This window comes from Calonectris borealis, chromosome 10 (genome assembly GCF_964195595.1).
Source record: "Calonectris borealis chromosome 10, bCalBor7.hap1.2, whole genome shotgun sequence".
Taxonomy (NCBI): Eukaryota; Metazoa; Chordata; class Aves; order Procellariiformes; family Procellariidae; genus Calonectris; species Calonectris borealis.
Genome location: NC_134321.1, coordinates 16,702,750 through 16,724,214, shown reverse-complemented (window position 1 = coordinate 16,724,214; position 21,465 = coordinate 16,702,750). Strand labels below are relative to the sequence as shown.

Below are 21,465 nucleotides of genomic sequence, written 5' to 3'. Positions count from 1 at the left end.
AGAAGGAAGTACTCAATGGGGAGAAAAAAATGGGTTCTTAACTCCTAAGAGTGACAAGCAGGGTCAGGCCTGCCCAGCTGCCTGTTTCCAAAAATAGTAGAAGTGGAGATTGAGGGAAGAGCAAAACAGCAAGGCAAGCAGGTAGCAATACTTTTCTTGAACACTTCCCCATATGTGGTGATTTGTAGCTTAAGAACATCCTGTATTTAAGAGCCCTTGAAGAGTATGGGTATGTGTATTACCCCTACCCCTCTGACTTTTTTCATGCCCACTTGGTGTCGGTGGATTCTGTAGTTTAAGTACACACTGTGGGAAAGCTATACACTTTTTGCTGTTTAGCTGGTTGATTGTTCAATTTAAATTACTTGCTTAAAACATGCTAAAAAGGCATTAAGATCTGCCATAAGAATTTGCAATGCAATCTGTCACACATTCGAGGGGTATAACAGGAAGAAACGGGACTCACTTGCCTCCTGGCAGAGGGAGGGTGTGATAAGGACTCAGGGTTGAAAGTAGTCCTTGAAAGAGACAGCCTAAAACTCCTGTTCATAATTGAATGCGTTGTCAGAAGTGCGATGGGGAGTACTGCCCACAGCAGTCTGCTGTGACCTGTTGACCTTCCTCCTGACCTGGTTTGCATATTCTTGTGCTGGCAGATCATTTACAGATTATGGTTTCTGTGGGCTGATCTTTGATACATTACCAAAGCTTGTATGTGAAACACGTTAATCGATGCTGTGCTAGACCTCAAGGTCTGGCAGTGTGCCATGTTTGGCATGCATCTCGGAGGTGCTTGAGAGACTAGCCAGTTACCTGTAAAAAGATCTGTAGAGCTGCAGATGCCTGGCATATTTGACACTGAGCTGGAGCCTCTCCAGCACAGAGAGAACATGCAGATCTTAGCAGAAATCATCTCCCCAAACAGCTATTTTTTAATCTTAAAACTGGGTGAATTTTCTTGAGAGATGCAAAAGTCTGTATCTAATCCTGTCAAACTCAACACCTCGTTTCAAATCCTGCTCGAGGTTGGCCAGTAGGAGAAAAATAATGGCAGCAAAATGCCGTGTCAGTGGTAGGAAAGCTAGCACGGCTCTGGGAAACAGTTGGACTGTTTTTCACTGAAGCACTGGAAGAAGAAATATCCTGAGAATGCCAGCCAGCACAGAAAATTCCACCCCTAAATTGTTAACCACTTGAGTGTTACAGGGCTTGTAATGGAAATATTAGCAAAAACCCCATAATGTTCATTTTGTCAAATACTTTGAATGCTGTGACCAAACCTGTGATAGAAGATAAATAGCTGTTACTAATGGGATTGGAGCACTCCCAAAATGCTTATGGTAGCCAGATTGTTCTTCCCATTCAGCCTCTGATAAAATGAACTGCAATAATTGAGGCCAGAGCAATAGTTCTGCATTTATGTTTATTTAATTTGAATGTAGCTTTTTCCTGCCTGTAAAGGAAAAGAGCTGTCCTTTACAGAGGAAAAAGAGCTAAAGTTAATTGGCTTCCCTGCAGTTGACAATTGATGTATTATTTGGAACGTGGAAAGGGATTCTTGATATATCTGAGCTAGTTTGTGTCTTCTCTCTTACAGACCATTTTGGACTCTACACAGAAACTGAATCCATGCCAGATCCGGAAGCTTTTCTACATTCTCAGCACACTAGCATTCAGCCAGAGGCAAGAAGGAAGCTATATTCAGGTAAACAGACATGCAACAAAAAGGAGTTCAGGCTGTACCTTGGTCCTTTTTGCTAGGTTAACTTCCAGAGCTTTTGTTGTGCAAATAGCGGCCTCATCTATGAACAGTGATTGATGTCAGGGCGTCCTTCAGCTTAAAATTCTCTTCTCCCCAGCTGGCTGCAAGCCATCTTGCAGCTCCAGACTTTCCTACCCTGTATAAGAGGGACTCATCACAGTGACTGCATGCCTCACATCTTTCCTGGAAAGATCCTCTTCTCTTGCACATCTAAGACAGGTAGTGTTGATAGAAATGTTGGTGGAAGGGGAGCGATGGCAGTCTCTAATCTAACCTCCCAGTCGAAGTGGGATTGTCACCAACATGGTGTCAGGTTGGCTGTGGCTTTGTCTAGTCGAGCCTTGAAGACTTGCAAAAGTGTAAATTCAGCAGCCTCTTTGTGAAGCTTTGTTTCTCCATCACTTGGAAGCATTCAGAAAGCATAGTTCAGCTTCTTCCCCAAGATGTTCATCTCGATTCAGCTGCTTAATATTTGTATACCAGAGACAACAAAGACACTCACGTTAGAAGAACTGAGCTACACAGAACAGAGGACTCTGCTGTGAAGTGGTAGACTTCACACCTTTTCTGCCTCTAGTTTAAACATGAGAAGCTATCAAACCTGGTCTGTCTAAATTCATATTCATTTTACATAGGATACCTTGTATGACTCAGTTGCAGCATAATAGTGGTGGTACAGATTTGGATTTGTGGCTCCTTGAGCATGGCAGTGATCACATAAAGATAAAGAAATACCTCAAAGACATTTATTCCACAATGGAGATGTCTGGGTTTAAAATCTTCCCATTCGTAAAGCTCAGCCCCTAGAAATTAGGACTATTTGTCTTTCTTTGAGTCCCTGCATAGTTTCTAGTAGTGGGTATGTTTGCACATGCTAGCTTAAGACTATGAAGGAAAACTGCTCTTCCTCTCTTCCTAATTGGTCTGTGGCATGTAAAACAGCATGTCTGTAGTCATTTCGTCCCACTCACCCTGTTAAGATGGAGCTCTTCACTGCCAAGATTTCCAGTTGTATGGTAGGTTTAGCTCCTTTCTGAACTACTTTCCTCAGTGATTTCCCCTCCAAGCCCCCAGATCTGTCTTTCTTACGTGCAACTTGTGAAAATTGCCTTGGCAACACACAAGGTGACTTTGCAGCCCAGAAGGACTAGCCGTTAGGAACAAGTGTTCTGCCTGTCACTCTCAGAAATTGCAAAAAGAAGGGGAGGCGTGTAAGCTCTAGAATTTATTCTAGTCACAGTTTGTGACTGTGGGGGTCCAAGGTTGGCAGCTTAACTCTGTCCTCAGTGATACCAAAAACTCCAGGGGTAGATCACCAAAGAAATCAATATCCTGGGAACCAAATTCCTCTTTGCCTTCTCTTAACTGTACTTCTAAAACCGATGCCTCTTGGACACGAGAATCTCTACAAGCAGATTAGGCATCTGTCCTTGCACTGCACAGGTCATTCCAGAGGCATCTTGCCTAGTGAAGGTCAAGAAAAGATGGCATAACTATGTACTGTCCTTCTCTCTGCTACCAGTTTGATGTTGTTGGCACTTGTAGTTTGCGTAACATAACTCAAGCCTTCATCTCCTCTGTCTCAAAAGCCCTCTCTGGTCAGAGCTTGTGCTTTCATGCAGCTCTCGATCCTTGAGGATCTCTGTATGGGCCAACCTCCTTCTTTGCAGGACCAGTAGGGAGAGTTAGTAAGAATCAATGCAACCAGGGCTGTTTTGATTCCATAATGTTTTTCAGCGGCCTGCGAGATCTTTGCTGCTTTTATGAAGCTGCTTCTGAGGTCTCACACATGCTCTGTCACAGTCTGAGAATGCTGCTCCTCATAACAGGGATGCTGCTCTTCTGCAGTGATCGCTGCTTAAGCTAGTAATAGGACTGTTGCTAACTGGCTAAAATAAGTGGCTTTTCTGTTTAGTGCATTCATTGTTCCGTTCCTGCTTTGAAATCAATTACTTCTTGATACCTACTATCAGATATCAGGAAGTTGAGCTGTCCCTTAGCTTTGGTCAGGACCCACTTGGCAGCCCTCTTCCACGATTGTCTGCTTAGCTAAGACTTTTGTCTTTTTTCACCTACAGTTTATCAGTTTAAGGGATCAGGCAGAACATATCCCTTTGTCAGAGACACTATTCTGGACCTCTTGGTGGCTGCCCTGTTTCAGCCTCTAGACAGCTTTTCCATCCTCATCTCTCAAGATGATGGCTTTCTTGATTAGCATTCCTCTTTCAGCAGTGGAGGTGCAGCTTGGATTCCTGTGGCTGATTTGCTACTCATTCTTCTGTGCTTTGCCTTCGATCTCTTCGGCAAATATTAGACTTCTCATCCAGAAGACTGGTCTCCCAACTTTCCTGAAGCATCATACTTCTACGACTGAGTAGGCTTCATGCTCTCAGTGACAGGAGACCTCTTAGTCTGTCATCAGTGGTCCAGACTTTCAGAAGTCTTCAAAACTGTTTGTGCCTGTTTTGGGAAAGCGCAGCCGATCAGCTGCTTGACACAGCTGTTGAAATAGAGCATGCTGCATTGAGACCTCCGGTGGCTTACAGAGCTCCTGCAAAGAAACCTTTACAATTGTGCAGGCCATGCTTGCCCGCAGCCAGGGGACAAGGGAGGCAGCCTGAGAAATGTCTTAATCCCAGGTGTCTGGTATGCTGTTACCTACAGCTCTCTTTGGACCTTCATCAAAAACTGCTCCATCCCTCAGCCTCCTGAAGCTGACAGTGTTTTGGAGGGCAGCTCTTGCAGCTGCTGTTTGTGTGTGAAGGGCTCCGAGACCATCTGCTTTTTTAATATATTCTTCTATTAATTATAGATGAAACCTGGATCAACTACATGTTCTGTGTAGTAATTAAAGCAAAGTCAAAGTGAATCACTTTTAATAATGTTTGCAGCCTTACCTGGAGTTGTGACCAGTATTTTCATAATAAAGGAAATCGCAGAATCTGCATTCCTTTTGCAAAGCTGTAATCCCAATAAACCATCCCCCTGCAGCCTTTGGAGATGACATCAAGTGAAGATGCCAATAGAATTGTGAGTGATGTACACAAGTACCTCTGCGGTGACATGGTCTGTGTCTTTCTTTTTAGGATGATATGCACATGGTGATCAGGAAATGGCTCTCCAGCACAGTTCCCAACCATAAACAAATGGGGATTATTGGTGCTGTTACCATGATAGGCAGCGTGGCATTAAAAAGGTGAGAGAGGTTGTAGCAAAGATGAATTTAACATGCTTTCAGTTCAGACCAAACCGGGAATGGGACAAAGAAAGGGGGGCATTGCCTTCTTGCTCATGCACATCTTGGTAAAATCCAGGAACTTAAAACTCTTTTTTGCAGACTGTGGTATTTGGTGTTACAACCTGTTCAGTATTGCTCACCTGCTGCTAATCTCAAAGGCATCTTGAATTTCTTGTTGATGCCCATTCATGGATGCCTTGACTAGCACCAGCAGGACCTATTGCTTGGAAAAAAATGTGAACACTGTGGTGGACTGACTGCAGATCAGCTTCTGACACTGAGGGTGAATAACCTAGTGTGCTCCCTGTTTGAATAGAGGGAAATCTAAAAGAGAAGCAAGGAGAAAGATTGCTACTGCTGTGCTGGGCATTGGCATGACAATTTCCAATGTACTGTATAAATAATTTATGAACAGCATTCATAAACCAGGCAAACTCCTGATAAGAGCTATGACAAAGATTAAAGCACCCGGAAAATAAGAAATTGACTGGTGTTGGGAAGCATTATGTAGCTCGCTGATTTTGCACTTCTTAATAAAATGCTTTGGCTGTTTATTATGTGAAGAGAAAAGCCCATCTTAGCTCCATGCCCTGAGTCAGTGGACTAACTAGAGGGCTTTAGATTTCAACAGGTTAGAAAAAGCATATCCTTGAAGAAGACATTGAGTCTTGTCCTGACGGTCCCAAACAGCAGCAGATCTTTTCCTAATAATGTTCCAAAGAAAATCTTTTTCATGCATAATTCTCCAATTTCTGGAGAGAGAATCTTGTGTGTGTGATGGGTTTTGCCATCTCTTAAGTGTTGCGCAACAAAAGCAAGGTTATCAATTGCTTTCAGAAATGAAGGAGACGGTAGTTCATTGGAGAGACCAGAGCTGAACAGCGAGCGTGATGGGCAGGTGAGTGCCAAGAATGGGGCAGTGAGGGAGAGAGGGAGGATATGGTCAGCAAGGAGGCGTGACTGGAAACACAGTCCTAGGTGAAGTAGTATGTGTGTAGCTTTACACCCACCACTGGGTCTGGGATTCTTGTACATTGACTGCAGAACCAAGAATCTATTAAAAATGGTTTTGGAGAAACAAAGATCTATACTAAGATAGCATCCGCTGGTCTTGCCTATGGCTAGTCCAGGACAAGCAGTACTGCAGCCATCTAGTGAAAGTCCTCTATCCAGATGTTATTTCAAACACAAAGGAAAGAAACAGGACAAGCTGGTTCAGTGAGCCAAAGGCAACCTTGGTCTTCCTCTCAGCTTGGCAGCAGTGCCTTTCAGGCCATCTAGAGAAAGCACTTACTCTGTACAGGGTTGGCCTAGCCTTGGCCTTTTTTCTTAATTCCTTTTGAAGAACCTTCTAGGGTGGCTCTCTATTTAAGGGTGGTCCTGGTCAGACTCTTTTATGTTATTTCATGGTAGAGCTGGGCCAAGACCTTAAAAGACCCATGTTCCTTCTTAAAGCTGGGTCTTTGCAAGACCAGTCACCATGGGCTGTTACCCTAGAGATGAAGCTTTGGATATGCCTCAGAGTAAATTAGTGTAAAAGGAACTCAGGGTAAAAGCTTGAGTTGGATCCATTTACCTTACCCATTTCTGCAGACTGCTCTCTCTCCTTACAGCTTTCTACCTTGCTGGACCTTGTGGGCTTCTGCTGTGAGCAAACCCCAGAGGTCTTGGCTCTGTACTACGATGAACTCGCCAATTTGATTGAGAAGCAGAAGGGGGATTTGGACTTGCAGCTCCTGGTATGTTGCAGAGTAGTTTGAAATTAATCACTTAAATGAATTCTTCAGAAACATGGTGTTTTTCAGGCATTGGCAGGACAGAGTCGATTTGAGAATTTCACTCCAGTCTGAGAACTCTTTTTTTGTTCTAGGCATGCTTAAGGTCCCGTAAGAGATTATCAGATACAAAATCCTCTTTCAGCGCTCTCAGGCTTTTTTGGTTGTGGCAGATTCCTCATTGTGCTTTAACAGCTTCCTTTATGTGAACTTTTACATGACAACAGGGAAGCCATTTAAAGGAAATGAAATGACATTTCAGAGCATGCTTTTAAGATTCATAGATAAAAGTAGAATCTGAAAGAACTTTAAATTTAGTGTTGAAATTGGCTTCTGATCAGACTATTAAGGCTATCTGATGTCTAAGGACTTCGAAGAGCCATAGCCGTTTATGGTAATAAATAAACGGTATTTATGGTAATAGGAAGAGGTTTGTGAAGGCCACTGGACAGACCTTTCTTCTTGCTGGGGACTCTTTTTAGCATGTGTGCTGTGCCTGCCGGGAGGGTAGCAAGCCATCTTGGGGCCCAGGAGAGCATTGGAGGCTGCTGTGGAATTGATCACTCTTTGTGGCACAAGTGCTCTTTCCACCTGCTGGTTACGGAGTGGAGGAACTGCGTGTTAGAACGAGGGAAGGTGACCAGGGAGCTGTGAAGTGCTGGCAGTCACTATAAACAGCTCTGTGCGTAGGGCTAGAAATGCCAGTCTCCTGAGGTCCAGCTGAGCGCTCCAAGGAGAAAAAGCAAAGGAAGGAGGGTTTCTCCCTTTTTCTTGCAAGACCGAAATGTAAAAGCAAGCTAAAGTTCTTCTCACAACTTTTGTGCAGATTTTTTGGGGTCTTTTCATCATCTGTTTGTCCAGACTTTGTCACATCTATTACTTTACTTCTCCCTTAATTTTTTCTAACAATGTAAGCATGTGAAGTATGTGGGACACATTGTGTGAAATAAAACTTCGCCAGCACTTTATAGCCATTTCACTCTGATGATCTTCCCATGGCTGCTTTCTTCTTCCAGCCAGCTGCTCTGCCTCTCTGCAGCACTGTGGAACTTGTAGACAAGCCCACGTCCAAAGTGCAGGGAAGAAATTGGTTGTGCGTGCTTAGCAATGTTTCCTAAAGGCAGGCCTTGGCTCTCCTTGCAGGCAGTGGGCTTCATTGCTGTGACTGTTCCAGGATACTTTTGCTTGGTCTTATCTTCTGCATTTTCCACTGCTGCTGTTAAAGCTTTCTTCACTGAGCCCCTTTGCTGAGCAGGTTTTTTTCCTTTCTTTATAGGATGAGTTGTGGAAGAGTTTGGTGGAGGACTTTCCCAGTGATTTTGTGGTGGATCTCAACCCCACAGTGGATGGGTATGCTAATCATAGGCTAAGTATTTGTAATGTTTCTGTCACTGAGAACTGAGTTTGTCAACAAGAGCTTGTCTGTCTTTCCTTGCAGTTCGTTCTTGTTCCCAGTGAAGTCCTTGTATAATCTGGATGAAGACGAAAGTCAGGGAGCAATTGCTATTAACCTCTTACCATTGGTGTCTCACAGTGAGCTTGGCAGGGTCACTGATGGAATGAATAACCAAAGTAAAAGGTATTTTGACACTTAACTGTGGGATGACTGTAAAGGTAAAGGAATTGTTTTCATTTGGTGCACTTCACTGTTATCGTCCCTGCCTGCCAAAGTGCCGGATAAAGAGCTGGTCAGAGAATTTACCAGTTTCCAGTGTTCTTTTCCTTCTCTTGCTGTGAGATGTATTCAGATAGGTCTAGAGGCATAAGCTGGTTGGGAACTGGCAGTCTGTTCTGGCTCAGGCTGTTTAGGTGATCTTTGGTAAGTCATGCTTCATCTGCCTTGTTTCCCATCTGTCATATGAGAAGAGTAGCTCTTTCTTCCAGTGTTATGGTGATACTGAATGCCATATTGAGAAGGATAGGCAACTCTGAGGTGACAAAATTGATATTTTGAGCAATGATTCTCAGAGAGTCACTAAAGACTTGGTGTGCGTCAACAGTACACGATTTTTCTCACCTTCAGTTGTACTTGGACAACATAGACTGTGCTCCAGAGCAAAAGCACAAACATGCAGCCACAAGTGAAATTCGACTCAGAAATAAGGGCTTTGTCTTTGGAAAATGGAATAGGAAGCATGAAATAAAATTAAACAAATTTTAAAAGTCCAACTAAACAGTAGGTCATCAAAATCAAAAATAATAAAAGGATTTTTTTTTTGACTGGCACCTTCATATCCTGCATAATATTGTCATAAGATTTGGTGAGATTTTAGTTGTGCTTACAAAAAGACACGATCACTTTAAAATAAAAGAAAATATAGCTACTTTACATGTATCTACAGAAAAATGTTAATTTTCCTCACTCAGAATGTGAGCAGCGGCATGCTACAAAACATTCAAGGAGGTTTCTCCACTGCTTACAGCTGTATTTTGCACAATTTCTTATAGTTCCTTCTGAATTATTCAACTTTGATCTCTACCAGAAATAAATCTGTACCCCATTTTTGTTCATTACAGCTGTTTTTCTGCCCTTATATGCTTTTGCAGAAAACTGGTGATCACCAATTTTTTAATTTTTTTTTTTTTTAACCATATGGTGCATTTCTGCTCTGTGTCGCTGGGACTTGCAAGAAGCAAAATAGAAGGCATAGGCAAGGTGGCGCAGGGAGGACATCGGACATAATGGAAAAGTGATGGGCATTCTGGAGGTATATAAAACACAGGACCCACTCCATTTCTTTTTTTTCTTCCCCCAGGGTAGTGTCACCGATATGTTTGTCACCCTGTTTCCGATTGCTGAGGCTCTACACTGGAAAGCAAAACAATGGAAGCCTGGAGGAGATTGATGCCTTATTAGGTATGGGAAATGGACCTTTTATAGAGTCTGTCTGGCTGACCTGTTCCTGTCCCAGATCTGCAAAGACTTCCTGCAGTTGTAGGAAGAGTTGTGCAGTTTGTGAAGGAGGCTGAGGTGCTCTGTTGCCCACAAAGTGGAAGGGAGGCAGGGGAGACAATTGCTTTGTCTGGCGATGGAGTGGCTGACGAGGCTTACTTCAGATAGCCATTGGAATTGATACAGGCTTTGGTAAGAGACTTTGTCCATGCAAAGACCAAAGGGTGGGTAGCAAACACAGTCCAACGTGTTCTCTTCCTGCTCTGTCCCAGGTTGCCCCCTGTACCTGACTGACCTGGAGGTTGAAGGGAAGCTGGACTCTCTATCGAAGCAGGAACGGGAATTTCTGTGCTCGCTCCTGTTCTATGCTCTCAACTGGTTTCGTGAGGTGAGTAGAGCCTTGTCTGCAGGTTCTGGAGTGGCACTGAGGAGCAGCACTTACAAACACAAACCTTAGGCTTCAGGGGTGCAATTGCTATTGAAGAAGAGTCTTGCCTCTTGGAAACCTTCTCCAGCAAGGTCCTGGTGATTTCTCAGTGTTTTTCTCTTCATTATCATTTATCCTTTATCCTGCTGCTAGCAGCAACTCTGCTTTCTTGGTCAGAGGCTCTAAGGACTGCCTTGCTCATGTGAGTTTTCCACCTGCTACTCAGCTGCAGTGTGTACATTCTGGCACATTTTGGTGTATGCAAATTGGTTTTGCTGTTGCAGGGAGGATGCTGTAAACCCCAAATATATGTCTAAATTATGAGGTAATGTATGTCTAAACTATGAAGGGAGCATCAGAAAGGTCAGTATCGCCATGCTGGAGAGCAGGGGAGTCACTAGCTGGTCAAGCGCACTGATTGTTGCCTTCTGCTTGGCATGTGTGAGGCCCTACCTGCAGTAGTGTGTCTGTCTGGGGCTCCCATTGTCATTCTGGAGCGAGTCCAGCGGAGGCCACCAGGCTGATGAGGGGCTGGAGCACATGGCATATGAGGGGAGGCTGGGAGAGCAGAGGTTGTTCAGCCCGGAGAGGGGAAGCCAGAGGGGAGGGCATATTGCGGTCTTTTACTGTGATCTTCTGTTACCTAACAGAAAGGTTGTGCTCCACTTCAGAGAAACCGTGGGATCGCCTTTCTTGGAGATGCTCAGTGCTCCACTGGAAAAGGCTCTAAGCAACCTGTTTAGTTGACGCTCCTTTGAGCAGAGTGTTGGACTAGAGGCTTCCACAGGTCCCTTGCAAACTTGGTTGTGATTGTGCGCTTTGTTCTACACCTCTGTGAGCTTACAGGAGGGTGAAATGCAGTGCCTTCAAGCAAATTTGGACCATGTATTTGCTAACATCGATGGTCAGTAGGAATGTTCCCTGCTGGGGTTATTCTGATAACATGAGCCATGTCAGAGTTGGTGCAATTCCACATCCCCAGTCCTCCCTGTTCCTGCTCTTCTCCCAGGACTGCCTCTTTCCTGGCAGACCTGGGAAGTGCCAAGGGGTGTCCAGGGCCACAAGCAGCACAGAACCCGACAATGTGCTGTCTGCTAATTCCTGTTCTTCAGATAATATTTGATCTGTAGGTGTTGCTTTATTGCTTTTCGTAAATTGCACCAATTATGTTCATGTTCTCATGGGCTTCGGAAGAGCTTTGTTCATGCAGTCTGGATCTGGTCACACAGGCCACTTGTGCTGTGTTGTGTGCTCATTCAGGACTTGAGGATGTTATTCAGAAAAGAGAAAGTAGTAAACGTGGGTACAAATCTCCCTAAGTCAGTGAGTTTGGTTTGTATCTCTAGGTTGTAAATGCCTTCTGCCAGCAACAGGATGCTGAGATGAAGGGGAAAGTTTTGACTCGATTACAGAACATCACAGAGCTGCAGAATGTGCTGGGAAAATGCTTGGCAGGTGAGTATGAAACATTTGTACGTTCTGGGCCTGTGCCAGCTGTGAAGTGAAAGGGATTGGGTTAAACATCAATGGGTCCCCTACTCACCGGCTATTCCAGCTTGCTGCTCGCTAGCAAACAGACACGCACACTCACACACTCATCTCACAGGCACAGACTCCACACACAAAGTCTATGTGACCTGTAGAGATGCTCCCAAGAACTATGGCACCTTTAACTACTGACACTGAGACCCTCGCTCACTCCAGTTGCTGACACCGCAGGCCCCGAGGTGGTCCAACTCTAGTTGCTGGCCCAGTATTTACTCACACAGGTCTCAGGAGTAGTTGGCATTCAGTCCTTGCGGCATGTGCACACACGCGCACATAGAGGATAGTGAGATTACACTGAAATATAGTTAAGAAAGTGCTTAATAAGAAGATAGAACAGACTGCGGTGATCAGGCACAGGATTCAGTCAGACAAGCGTACTGATCGGACAGTTCTACTGACCAGCAATGCTTTACTCATGGCCAGTCCCTTTTACACTGTTTCTGCCCATTCCCTTCTTTGTTCCTCCCCGCCCCACTTCCCTGCACATTCCTTCATTAATTTGCATAGTTCTACCCTTCCCCCACCCCATCACAATATCCCAAATCCTCAAGTTCCTCTTTTTCTTCCCATCTTATCAGTTACAAAGTCCAGGTGTCCATTCCCAAAGCCATGCCTGGAGTTTCTTAATATCCCATCAATTACAAACTGGAGACTTTTGGTCTTTGGCATTGTCTCCATTATCCCATGTCTACCAGGTTTGTGTCTGTCTGTTCTTGTATATGGCTTCCCCCTTTACTTATTATTTCCTTTCACATTGAAAAGGTCTTTGATAAGATAAACGTAATGAAGAATACACTGTCACTTTCCACGTACTCTTACACAAGCTATCCATTAAGAGCTGTTTTTGTAAACCAACAGACCAACTTAATCCGAAATAAAGTGCAGCCTCAACACCTTTCTGCTGCTCTGAGAGCACTACAAGGCCAGCACAGAAAGGGCTCGGACGTGCTAGAACAGCCCTTTAAGCCTCACCAGCATGGACATATGTCCAAGGACAGCTGAGCACTTGTTATCCTCCCTTGGTGGAGGAATGCAAAGAGCTGTAATTCCAGTGCAGTGTGGTCATATGATAAGGCTAATTGGAGCTAAATGCACCTCAGCATAAGAGCAGAGGGATGTTCACCACGACGGTGAAATGTATGGTACTTCCTCTAGATATGTATCTTGCCTGTATTTTGTCATTCAGAAGCTGAACTATCCCAATTTCTACATTTTGGCTCTTTCAGCAACCCCTGGCTATGTCCCACCACCAGCTACTTTTGATTCTGAAGCCCTGGAGGCCGTACCGTCCATTAATGCTGTTGGTCCAGTGAGAAAAAGGAACGGTAAAGAAAGTTTAAAACATTTAAGCAAACAGATGTGATGTGGGGTTTGACTGGCATATTGCACTGCAGCCATTACACTTGTGTGTGCATAAAGCACAGAATTCCTGGCAAGGTCTATCTAGCTTGAAATCTTATCTGATCAACTCCTGTTGCAGTTGAAGTGGAGATGTAAAAATATCCTACTCCAAACAGGTGTTGGATAGTCTATCTCCTTGGTAAAGCTGATGCTTAGCATTTAACAATGAAAATCCAGGGCTTTCATTGACTGTTTTCACCTGAAGCAGTAAGTAGTTGTGCTTTTGACGGGTTGTGCAATTGTCTGGTACTGAACCTGCAAATCCCTGACCATTAGGTTGTACCTAACTGATCTCTTAGGAACCTTGTCAAGGCTCTGCTGCACAAGGAGACACTTCTTTCATCCTTTCCCATTGCTAGCTCCCACAGAGAAGAAACAGAATTTGCCTTTCAGTTTTTCAAGCTGAAGTAGATTTGCTTTGTTCTTTCTGTCTCTAGTTCTATTTCTAGTTTAGATTAACATTTCCTGGAAACATGTCTGCCTTTGAGCCAAACTGGACAAAAATTCACATTCCATTCAATGAAAACAACTGGAGGCCACAGATTGGAGAGCCCTTTTCTCCTGTGCTAAACCCATTCTGCAGGGACTGGACCTGTCACATAAGAGTGATTAAGGCAGAAGGAAAGTTATGACTACGTTCTGCAGACAAGAGGAGGATCCATCACTTTAGATACTTTATTTTGAAGGAGCAGAAGTAAGTGTTAAGACTAGTAAGCCCAGACCAGACCAAGAGATTCCTGAGCTTAGCTTGTCTTGCCTACAAAAAAAATCAGCGAGTGCTGCGACCATGGGTCGCAGCCTTGAGAACACACAGTTTTGACACCAGCCTTGTTCCTCCTTTAGGTGTGCAGCATCTCACTGTACCTGAGCTAAATTAAATAGTTTAGTGCCAACGAATAGGGGAAGGCTTCACTCTCCCCCTCATACCTGCACTCTCGGCTGCCTGATTTCCTGCCCTGTGTTATTACATGGTGGCTATTTTGGCTATTTACTTTTTGCTAGGTTAGTTTTTTGCTATTTTAACAAGTTGACTGCTTAACCAGTGATCAGGCTTCCTGAGTCGGTGCAAGGCAAGTGTCAGGTGTGTGTGGCTGGGAACAGGAGAAAGAAGTAGTAGGAGGAGCAGGACTACCCCTGAGCCATTAGATCAGCTCAAGCACTGTCATAAAATCTAGCCTAAGACTATTCCTCAGAGGAAAGGGAACAAGGAGCTCCTTAGGAGAGACGTAACATATCAAATTCACTTTCCAGTCTGATTCAGAGGGTTTGTTTATTATGACATGGAAGACCTTCTCCTGTCTGACTCTGCTCTTCCAAAGATAATGCAATAAAAGATGCAGCTTCATTGATATTGTTTCACTTCATCTATGGCCTGGCCCCCAGAAAGGTTCACAGATATACAAAAGCAGAAGTCTCTGATGCTCATCAGCACAGCAGTTATAAAAGGGCAGATAAAAGCGTATGCCAAACTTTGCACATGTTGGGAATTTCCCTGAGCATTCCCTTCTCCAGGTTGCTTATGAAGTTGAATAAAACCGATTCCTGAAGGACTCAATGGCTGATTCCATCCGAAAAGTGCACATTAAGTACTACCCTTTGCTGCTTCTTCTCTAACAAGCTTTCAGTCCAAGAAAGCACTATTCCAGTTCAGTTCCTTAATAGTTTCTGGTGTAAAACCTTGTCAAAGTCTTTTTGGAAATCTAAATCTCTTCTGGCTGATGGATGCCTTTTATCCACACGAAACCAACACCGTGGCAGGCTAGTGAGGCAAGGTTTTCCTTTGCAGAAGTCCTGCTGACTTTTCCCCAACAGACTGTATGTCCGTGTGCTCAGTGATCTTATTTTTTATTGTAAACAGCTCTGCCATTTTCCAAGTGATGGAGGATAGACTCGCCGGTCTTTCATTCTCTGGATTCTCATTAGATCCCTCTTTATTAAGAGGAATTACATTTGGAAGCTATAGGTCCTCTGGCACTGTGGCCAGCAGTTCTGAAATGTCGCATTTGAATTCCTCTGGGGACCTTGTGTGAGTGTCACCTGGCCCTGCTGACTTATTGGCTGTCTGTTTGGTCTAATACATCCTCTGCAATTACTTGAAATCAACGTAGTTTCTTTGATCTCTCTGCTACGTAGCGTGTCAGGTATGAGAATCTCCCTACCATTGTCAGAAGTGAAGGCTGTTGCAAGGAATTAATTGAGCTACTCTGCTGTTGGCTTGGCATCCCTGCAAGTCCCTTCTGTAGTTGTGTCTTATCTTCCTTTTCCAGGTCCTCTTCCTTTCTCAATACTGTGTCTGAGGAAGAAACAGGAAATTTTGGTTCAAGCATTTTTTAAGATGATGTCCCACTCATTTTTGCAATCACTTCATAATGTTTAAATTACAGTAAGAACAGTGAGACTTGCTTTAATTTCTTACTGTGATTTTATGAAAGAGAAGCTAGTTGTGGGGCATCCCCAAATGCCTTTGACTCTCTTTTGGACCGTGATCCTGACTACGGATGACACACAACCTGTGCATGCTCCATGCTTTCTTAGGGCTGATTAAAGTACAGCCTGTACTGTTTCCCTGGCTGCAAGTGCTGTCTAGTGTTGAGCGCACTGTAGCCTTTGTTTCTGAAGTTGTTTTTCTCTTTAAGGAAGGAAAAAAAAGACTGATGGCAGCAAAGCCGGCTCTGCAGATCGTTCTCAAGCAGATGACAGTTCTGAGGGAAACCAGCCTGACACTGAGCTCTCCGAGCTGGAGAAGGTAGGTGTATACCCCTGGGGACTTGCAAGAAAGACAGACTAGGGAAGATGGCATAGAAGCATAAACAAAAGCTTTGAGAGAGGGGTTGTTCATTTCAAAAGTTAATCACAGGGGTTCAATTCTCCTTTCTGACACCTGCCTCCCATCTGAATTCTGAAAATTGTCTGCTGCAGGGGCCAGCCACTCTCCAGCAGGTGGTGTGGTTCAGGGCAGTGCAAACGTGCAGGATTATCAATAATACTATTAGTTACTCTCTGGTTAAGACTATGGAAGGTTTCTATTGTAAGCCAGTGTCCCATCTCTCAAATTACTGCAATAACCTGCCATTCCTAGACTCAGGTCAGAAATTATGAGATGAGTCTGGAAAATACAAACCCTGGTAAGGACCGTATCTCCCGCTGATTCTAGTCTGCTTCAGTCACGGGTGCTCATTTTGCAAATTTTCCTTGAGGTATTTAATAAATGTATTCCTGATAAGGCATCTTTAAAATTATCCATTTTCATCACACGCTAAGAACTATTTCCCAAACCTATCAACTAATGAATTACTGGATTTTCTTTCCTGTTCTTTTGAATAAGTTATTACAGTATTGTTGTCATGTCTGGAATGCAAGATCTGTGCTGGCTGAAAGAGAGAAGTCAGGGAAGTGTGCCCAGCTTCGGGCTCAGCATCCTGGGGGCTGGGATCTCATAAGCATCCCACAAGGCCCCATTTCTACCACTGTTACTAATAAATGTTATTCAGAGTCCATTTTATCAATTTCAGCCAGGCAAATACGCTTCTACTTCCCTGCTATTGTACAGCTATGATAACAAAGTCACTTAAGTTACAGGGAATAAGCAGTGTCTCAAATAGTTTTGGGAAGGAGTGTATCTAATCTTTCTTTTTTAACTAGAGTACTGGTCCCAGACTAGTCCTTAGATGCCATGCCCTGCCCAGGGCAACAGAATACAGAAATCCTGTTGTGAGCCACATGTAACATACATCGGCTCCCACGACAGGGTTATGTGGGGTGAATCTCTAAGAACTTACAGATTGTCAACCAGAGGCAACAGAGCATCCCATAGTTTACCATCCTGGTATTTATCAAAGATAAAAACATTTGCCTTCATCTCTTGTGGTGCTTATGGGTGCTTACGGTGCAAGTACAGAATGGGTTTCGCAATGGCCACTGATTCACAGAAAGGAGATAGCAAAGATTATTCCGATTTCCTAAGTATTTTTTTCCTAGAAAACTTTCAGTGACTTGTACAGTCCAAAATGAAACTGTTTCTGATTCTATGTGCTCATCTCTCTACGAGCTATCGTGAATTCTTCTCAGTGTTTTTTTCAACCTGGCACAAAATATAGAAATCTGTGAAAGATATAGCTTTATTTGAGCTAGAAAGTCTTACAGTCTCACAGGTTTCAACCTTAATTCTGCCATTTACTTTTCAGACTGCTGCTGAGAGAGAGGCAGGAAATCCTCTGGCACAGCTGCAGAGCTATCGCCCGTACTTCCGAGAGTTAGACCTCGAGGTGTTCACTGTACTCCACTGTGGGCTGCTGACAAAGTCTGTCTTGGACACAGAGATGCATACCGAGGTGAATGGAACAGTGTAAAACCATAATGATGAGGCTTTGTGTAACTGCTTCTCTTGGAGGCCTTGGCCCTTTCTGTTCCATTAAAATGGACAGAAGGTTGATGTTAAGAGGTGTTGGTCCAGGGCTGTGAGCTGGGTACCAGGAGAGAATTTGCCCCCAGAGAAGCCAAAGTACTTCAAAGCACTGAAATAAAGAGGACTTTTCTGAAACAGCAGACATGTAGTGTAGCAACATTAAAACCAAAGTAATATAAGTGTTGCATAAAAGGAAAAAAAATACAGTATAACACCTATAGACCTAATGGAAAGAAAGGGGCTTTAATACTGAACACTGCTAAGCTATAGGATGTTAGATACACTAAGAGGCAGCTTGCCTATTAGAAAGAACCTATGACATTTAAGTAAAGCCCCTGTTGCAAAAAGGCAAGTGTCTCAAGGCATCAGCAGATTGGAAACTCAGCAAATGTGGGACTGGTGTCGTGGATGTGCCCTCAGTGGGCAGGGTCCTGTTTATCATCCTGGAGCTTATATAAAACTGCATTACTATGGACACGGAAAGCAGAAGTGCTTAATTTTGTTACCTTCTTTGTAGGCAGGCTGAGTCCATCTGGAGTCTAATTTTGTTAGGCTACAGTAAGATTCGTAAAATGTGAAAAGGCCATGTCAGGCTGGAGTACGGCCTGGCCTGCTCCGAGAACAGTTGTCTCTGTGCATGCAGGTCACAAGCCAACCTGAAGACTGTTTGACAAGTCTCTTGGGCTATGTGGCGTTATTTCAAATTACTTCTTGACTATTACTCAGTTGGTGAATTTTATGACTCTTTGGGCTTAAACCTCTTTTTATTCTTAGGAACTTATTTTCAATGTCAATGTATATAAATCAATTCTTTCTCAGTAGTTAAGTATTACTGACTTTGCCTCACTTATGTTTAGAGCACCAGGTTTGCTTCACGCTTTGAGTAACCAGAACCAATGCGCCATACCTGCAATGGGGGAGACATAAAACCCTAGCATCTACCAAATAGGTCCCCGACTGAGGTTAACTAAGCCAGGAGTCATAACTCGAAATAGAGGGGGTGAACTTGAGTTTCAGGGCATTACAATTACGTCTGGGTCCTGGGATTGACTGTTCTTGTAATTGCAGTCTCGTGAAGTTGTGCAGCTGGGGCCTGCTGAACTTTGCTTCCTTCTGGATGACCTGTGCTGGAAGCTGGAACATGTGCTGACCCCGGGCTCCGCAAGGAGAGCGCCCTTTCCAAAGGCAAGTACCGCAGCAGCCAATGAGTCTGGACCTGCCTGAGGCAGAGCGCACCAGTGGCCTCCAGGCCCTTCCCGAGAGAAACGTTTTTCAGAATTATTTTCACCTAACAGTTAAATGGAAGTCTGACGCCCAACTGTGTGTCAGAGCAGCACTTGCTCTTTCAAAAGTGACTTCTGTACCGCTTCCCTCGCTGAAGTGTCTGCAGCATCTGCTTCTCTGCATGTCTCAGGAAAGCGTATATAACTGAGGGAAAGCCTTGTAGCCTCAAAACTCAGTTGAACCTTTTCCTAGCCCTCCCTGGGGAGACTGGCTCTGCTGTTCAAGAAGCAGCTCAGGTTAGGCAGGCCAGATAGCTGCCGCATCCAACAGAAGCTGCCGCATCCAACAGAAGCCGCCGCATCCGTGTTTTCGCTTTTTCTGCAGTATTTAGAACGCCCTGAGTGCAGTGATTCCTTGCATTCCTGGCTGATACCTTCAGGAGGAAAGTAAATGTGTGGCCACTGCATTAAACTATGAGAAATTCACTACAGCCTGATGGACTCCATCATATTCAGTGTTCTTTCTCCTTGTCTTTCTACCTATCTTAATTCCCATGTGCAGAGACTGCCTTCTCTTAGTGTTTGAGTAAAATGTTGGACTCTATGATCTTAAAGGTCTTTTCCAACCTAAATGATTCTATGATTCTATAAAAGAGCTACGTGTCACATCAGTTTTATTCTTTTCATCGAATGTTGTCCACTTGTCTGAGTTGGTGCTGGTTGTTCAGCAGAAGCCAACTTTCTTACTCTGTGACCCTTTCTGACAGAGTGTGTGACATCAGGAATTGCACTGCTCAGAAGCAGTCTAAGTGGTAGCGCTTGATGTGAAGTTATTCTCAAGTAAGGCTGATGAAGTGACTTTAATCTTTTGGGTTTGCTGCAGGAAAGAGGCTACAAGGATATTGGCTTTTCCCACCTGTGTCAGAGATCCCCCAAGGAAGTTGCTGTGTGTGTAGTCAAGCTACTAAAGCCACTGTGTAATCACATGGAGAACATGCACAACTACTTCCAGGTCAGTGGGCAGCAATTTTGACTCAAAAAACTGTCAAGTTTTGTCACCTCTAAAGGTATTTTTAGTTTTGTTTGTGGTAAAAAGAGAGTCGCTTTGTTTTCTTTAGGTTTTTTAAACATGGAATTTATGGAAATGGATTCTTGTGCCATTATCTTTCCTTGGAATAGCGTTTAATGAATTATTTGTTCTGTATTAAAGGCAGTTGTTATACAAAATCGGGGTGTGGAAGATGAACCAGGAGTGAACATCCAGGAGCACCAGCTGATGTGCTCTTGTTACCAACAGCTGTTACTAACTTTTCGCTCCCTATTTGCTTGGTGAGTTTAAACAAAAAAGTATATAGTTACCTAAATGAGCAAAGTCCATTTATTGCTTCCTCTTCTTGTTCCTTTTTATTTAAAGTGTTTGTACCCAGCAAATGACCTGTTAGCCATACAGAACAACACACTGCAGTGGTTGGAGACTTTTAAGCACTTTATAGTTATGTCAAGCTTCATTGCCTGATCCTGAGCTGAACGAAAACTGTAGGTGATGAAGTACTGAATTGGACAGAATTCAATGTGCTTTTGGATCAAGACCAGTGGCATACTGGCACACCTAGTTGTGCAACTCCCATTCTGCGTAGGGGTCTTGGAATTTCTTACCTAGTAGGTCCCCTCATCCTTTGCTAAATTGTCCCTGCCTGAATCCTGAGCAATGAAAGAATTTCTTTTGCCAATGGGAAAGGATGAACGTGTACTTCATTGACAAAAAGCCTGTGCTGCTGATGCACTCGAACTGGATTCATAAATGTCAAACTCAGCAATGCTTGTGCAGCTGGATTTGACCTCGGCACCTGCTAATATAATCCAGGATAGCATCAGAGAAGTTTTTTCTGAACCCTAATTTAGATCTGCGTGCGGAAAGTGTTTTACCTTTGTTGTACTTCAAAAACGGTAGTAACTGTGTAAAAAGTGTATGAGGTCTGAGGTCTGCCTTTCCTGTTGGCCACTACTGGAGCCTCAGGGATCCTGATCCACTCCTACCTATTCCTGGATTTGTCATTTTCTCAGCCAGTATGAATGTTGGTTGTTCCTGAGTCTACCTATCTTGTAAACCAAAGAACCTGGTCCACCTTGTAACCACAGGCAGCTTAAGATCAGTTTTGCTGTTCAGTTTGGATAGAGAGTAACATAATTCTGTTTTGCTGTAGGTCAGGCAGCCATATATTGGGGTGAGCTGTCCAGCCATTTAATTCCAACAACCAAATTACAACTCCTTTTACATATATTTAGTCAAGCCCTCTTATATTACTGGTTGTTAATTAACTTATGTGTTAAAGATGCACTCGAGCATTACCATTATCAAGTCCATGTGTTCAGTCTATAGATCTAGAATGTGGATGCATTTGAGCATTTCCAGAATGCATATCCTCACTGAATGATTTCACAGACACCGGTAGTTCAAAGAATTAATGAAGATCTCTACAGTTTTCTTCCCTGTTAGGCTCCTACCTGTTGTTCAAGAGGTGACCAGCCACTATCACTGCACTTGCACAGCGACTGTCATTACACATCCTCTTTTTTTCAGGTCTGCATAGCATTGTTTTAGTATACATGGACCTCCACTTATGTGAAATGGCCTGCAAGCCAGGTCTGCAATCTAACTGAAAAGTTAATATTGTGTGCGCACAAGGTTTTCCATTCCCATTCAGTTTTCAGTTTTTTTGCGTCCCCTTATAATTTTCATATTGCAGGACTCTTCTTGTGTATCCAGCTTCTTTGTTTTTTGTGTTGCAAAAA

The 21,465-nt window shown here is 43.7% G+C and overlaps 1 protein-coding gene across 6 annotated transcripts in view; it reads left to right on the top strand.

The window, feature by feature from the left end:
* FANCD2 (FA complementation group D2) overlaps positions 1 to 21,465 on the top strand; it is a 60,277-nt gene that overhangs the window by 25,008 nt on the left and 13,804 nt on the right. For 5 of the 6 annotated variants that reach the window (XR_012675047.1, XM_075159143.1, XM_075159144.1 and 2 more), the window contains 15 exons: positions 1,598 to 1,705; positions 4,849 to 4,958; positions 5,838 to 5,898; positions 6,614 to 6,739; positions 8,052 to 8,125; positions 8,214 to 8,354; positions 9,532 to 9,632; positions 9,941 to 10,056; positions 11,442 to 11,550; positions 12,870 to 12,968; positions 15,681 to 15,790; positions 17,229 to 17,375; positions 18,518 to 18,634; positions 19,556 to 19,684; positions 19,883 to 20,001. Coding sequence is in view for 5 of the 6 variants with exons in the window: in XM_075159143.1 (XP_075015244.1) it covers positions 1,598 to 1,705; positions 4,849 to 4,958; positions 5,838 to 5,898; positions 6,614 to 6,739; positions 8,052 to 8,125; positions 8,214 to 8,354; positions 9,532 to 9,632; positions 9,941 to 10,056; positions 11,442 to 11,550; positions 12,870 to 12,968; positions 15,681 to 15,790; positions 17,229 to 17,375; positions 18,518 to 18,634; positions 19,556 to 19,684; positions 19,883 to 20,001 (1,667 nt within the window). In the remaining variant the exon portion in view is untranslated. The remainder of the gene's footprint in view (positions 1 to 1,597; positions 1,706 to 4,848; positions 4,959 to 5,837; positions 5,899 to 6,613; positions 6,740 to 8,051; positions 8,126 to 8,213; positions 8,355 to 9,531; positions 9,633 to 9,940; positions 10,057 to 11,441; positions 11,551 to 12,869; positions 12,969 to 15,680; positions 15,791 to 17,228; positions 17,376 to 18,517; positions 18,635 to 19,555; positions 19,685 to 19,882; positions 20,002 to 21,465) is intronic. The other variant, XM_075159146.1, reaches the window with a different exon arrangement.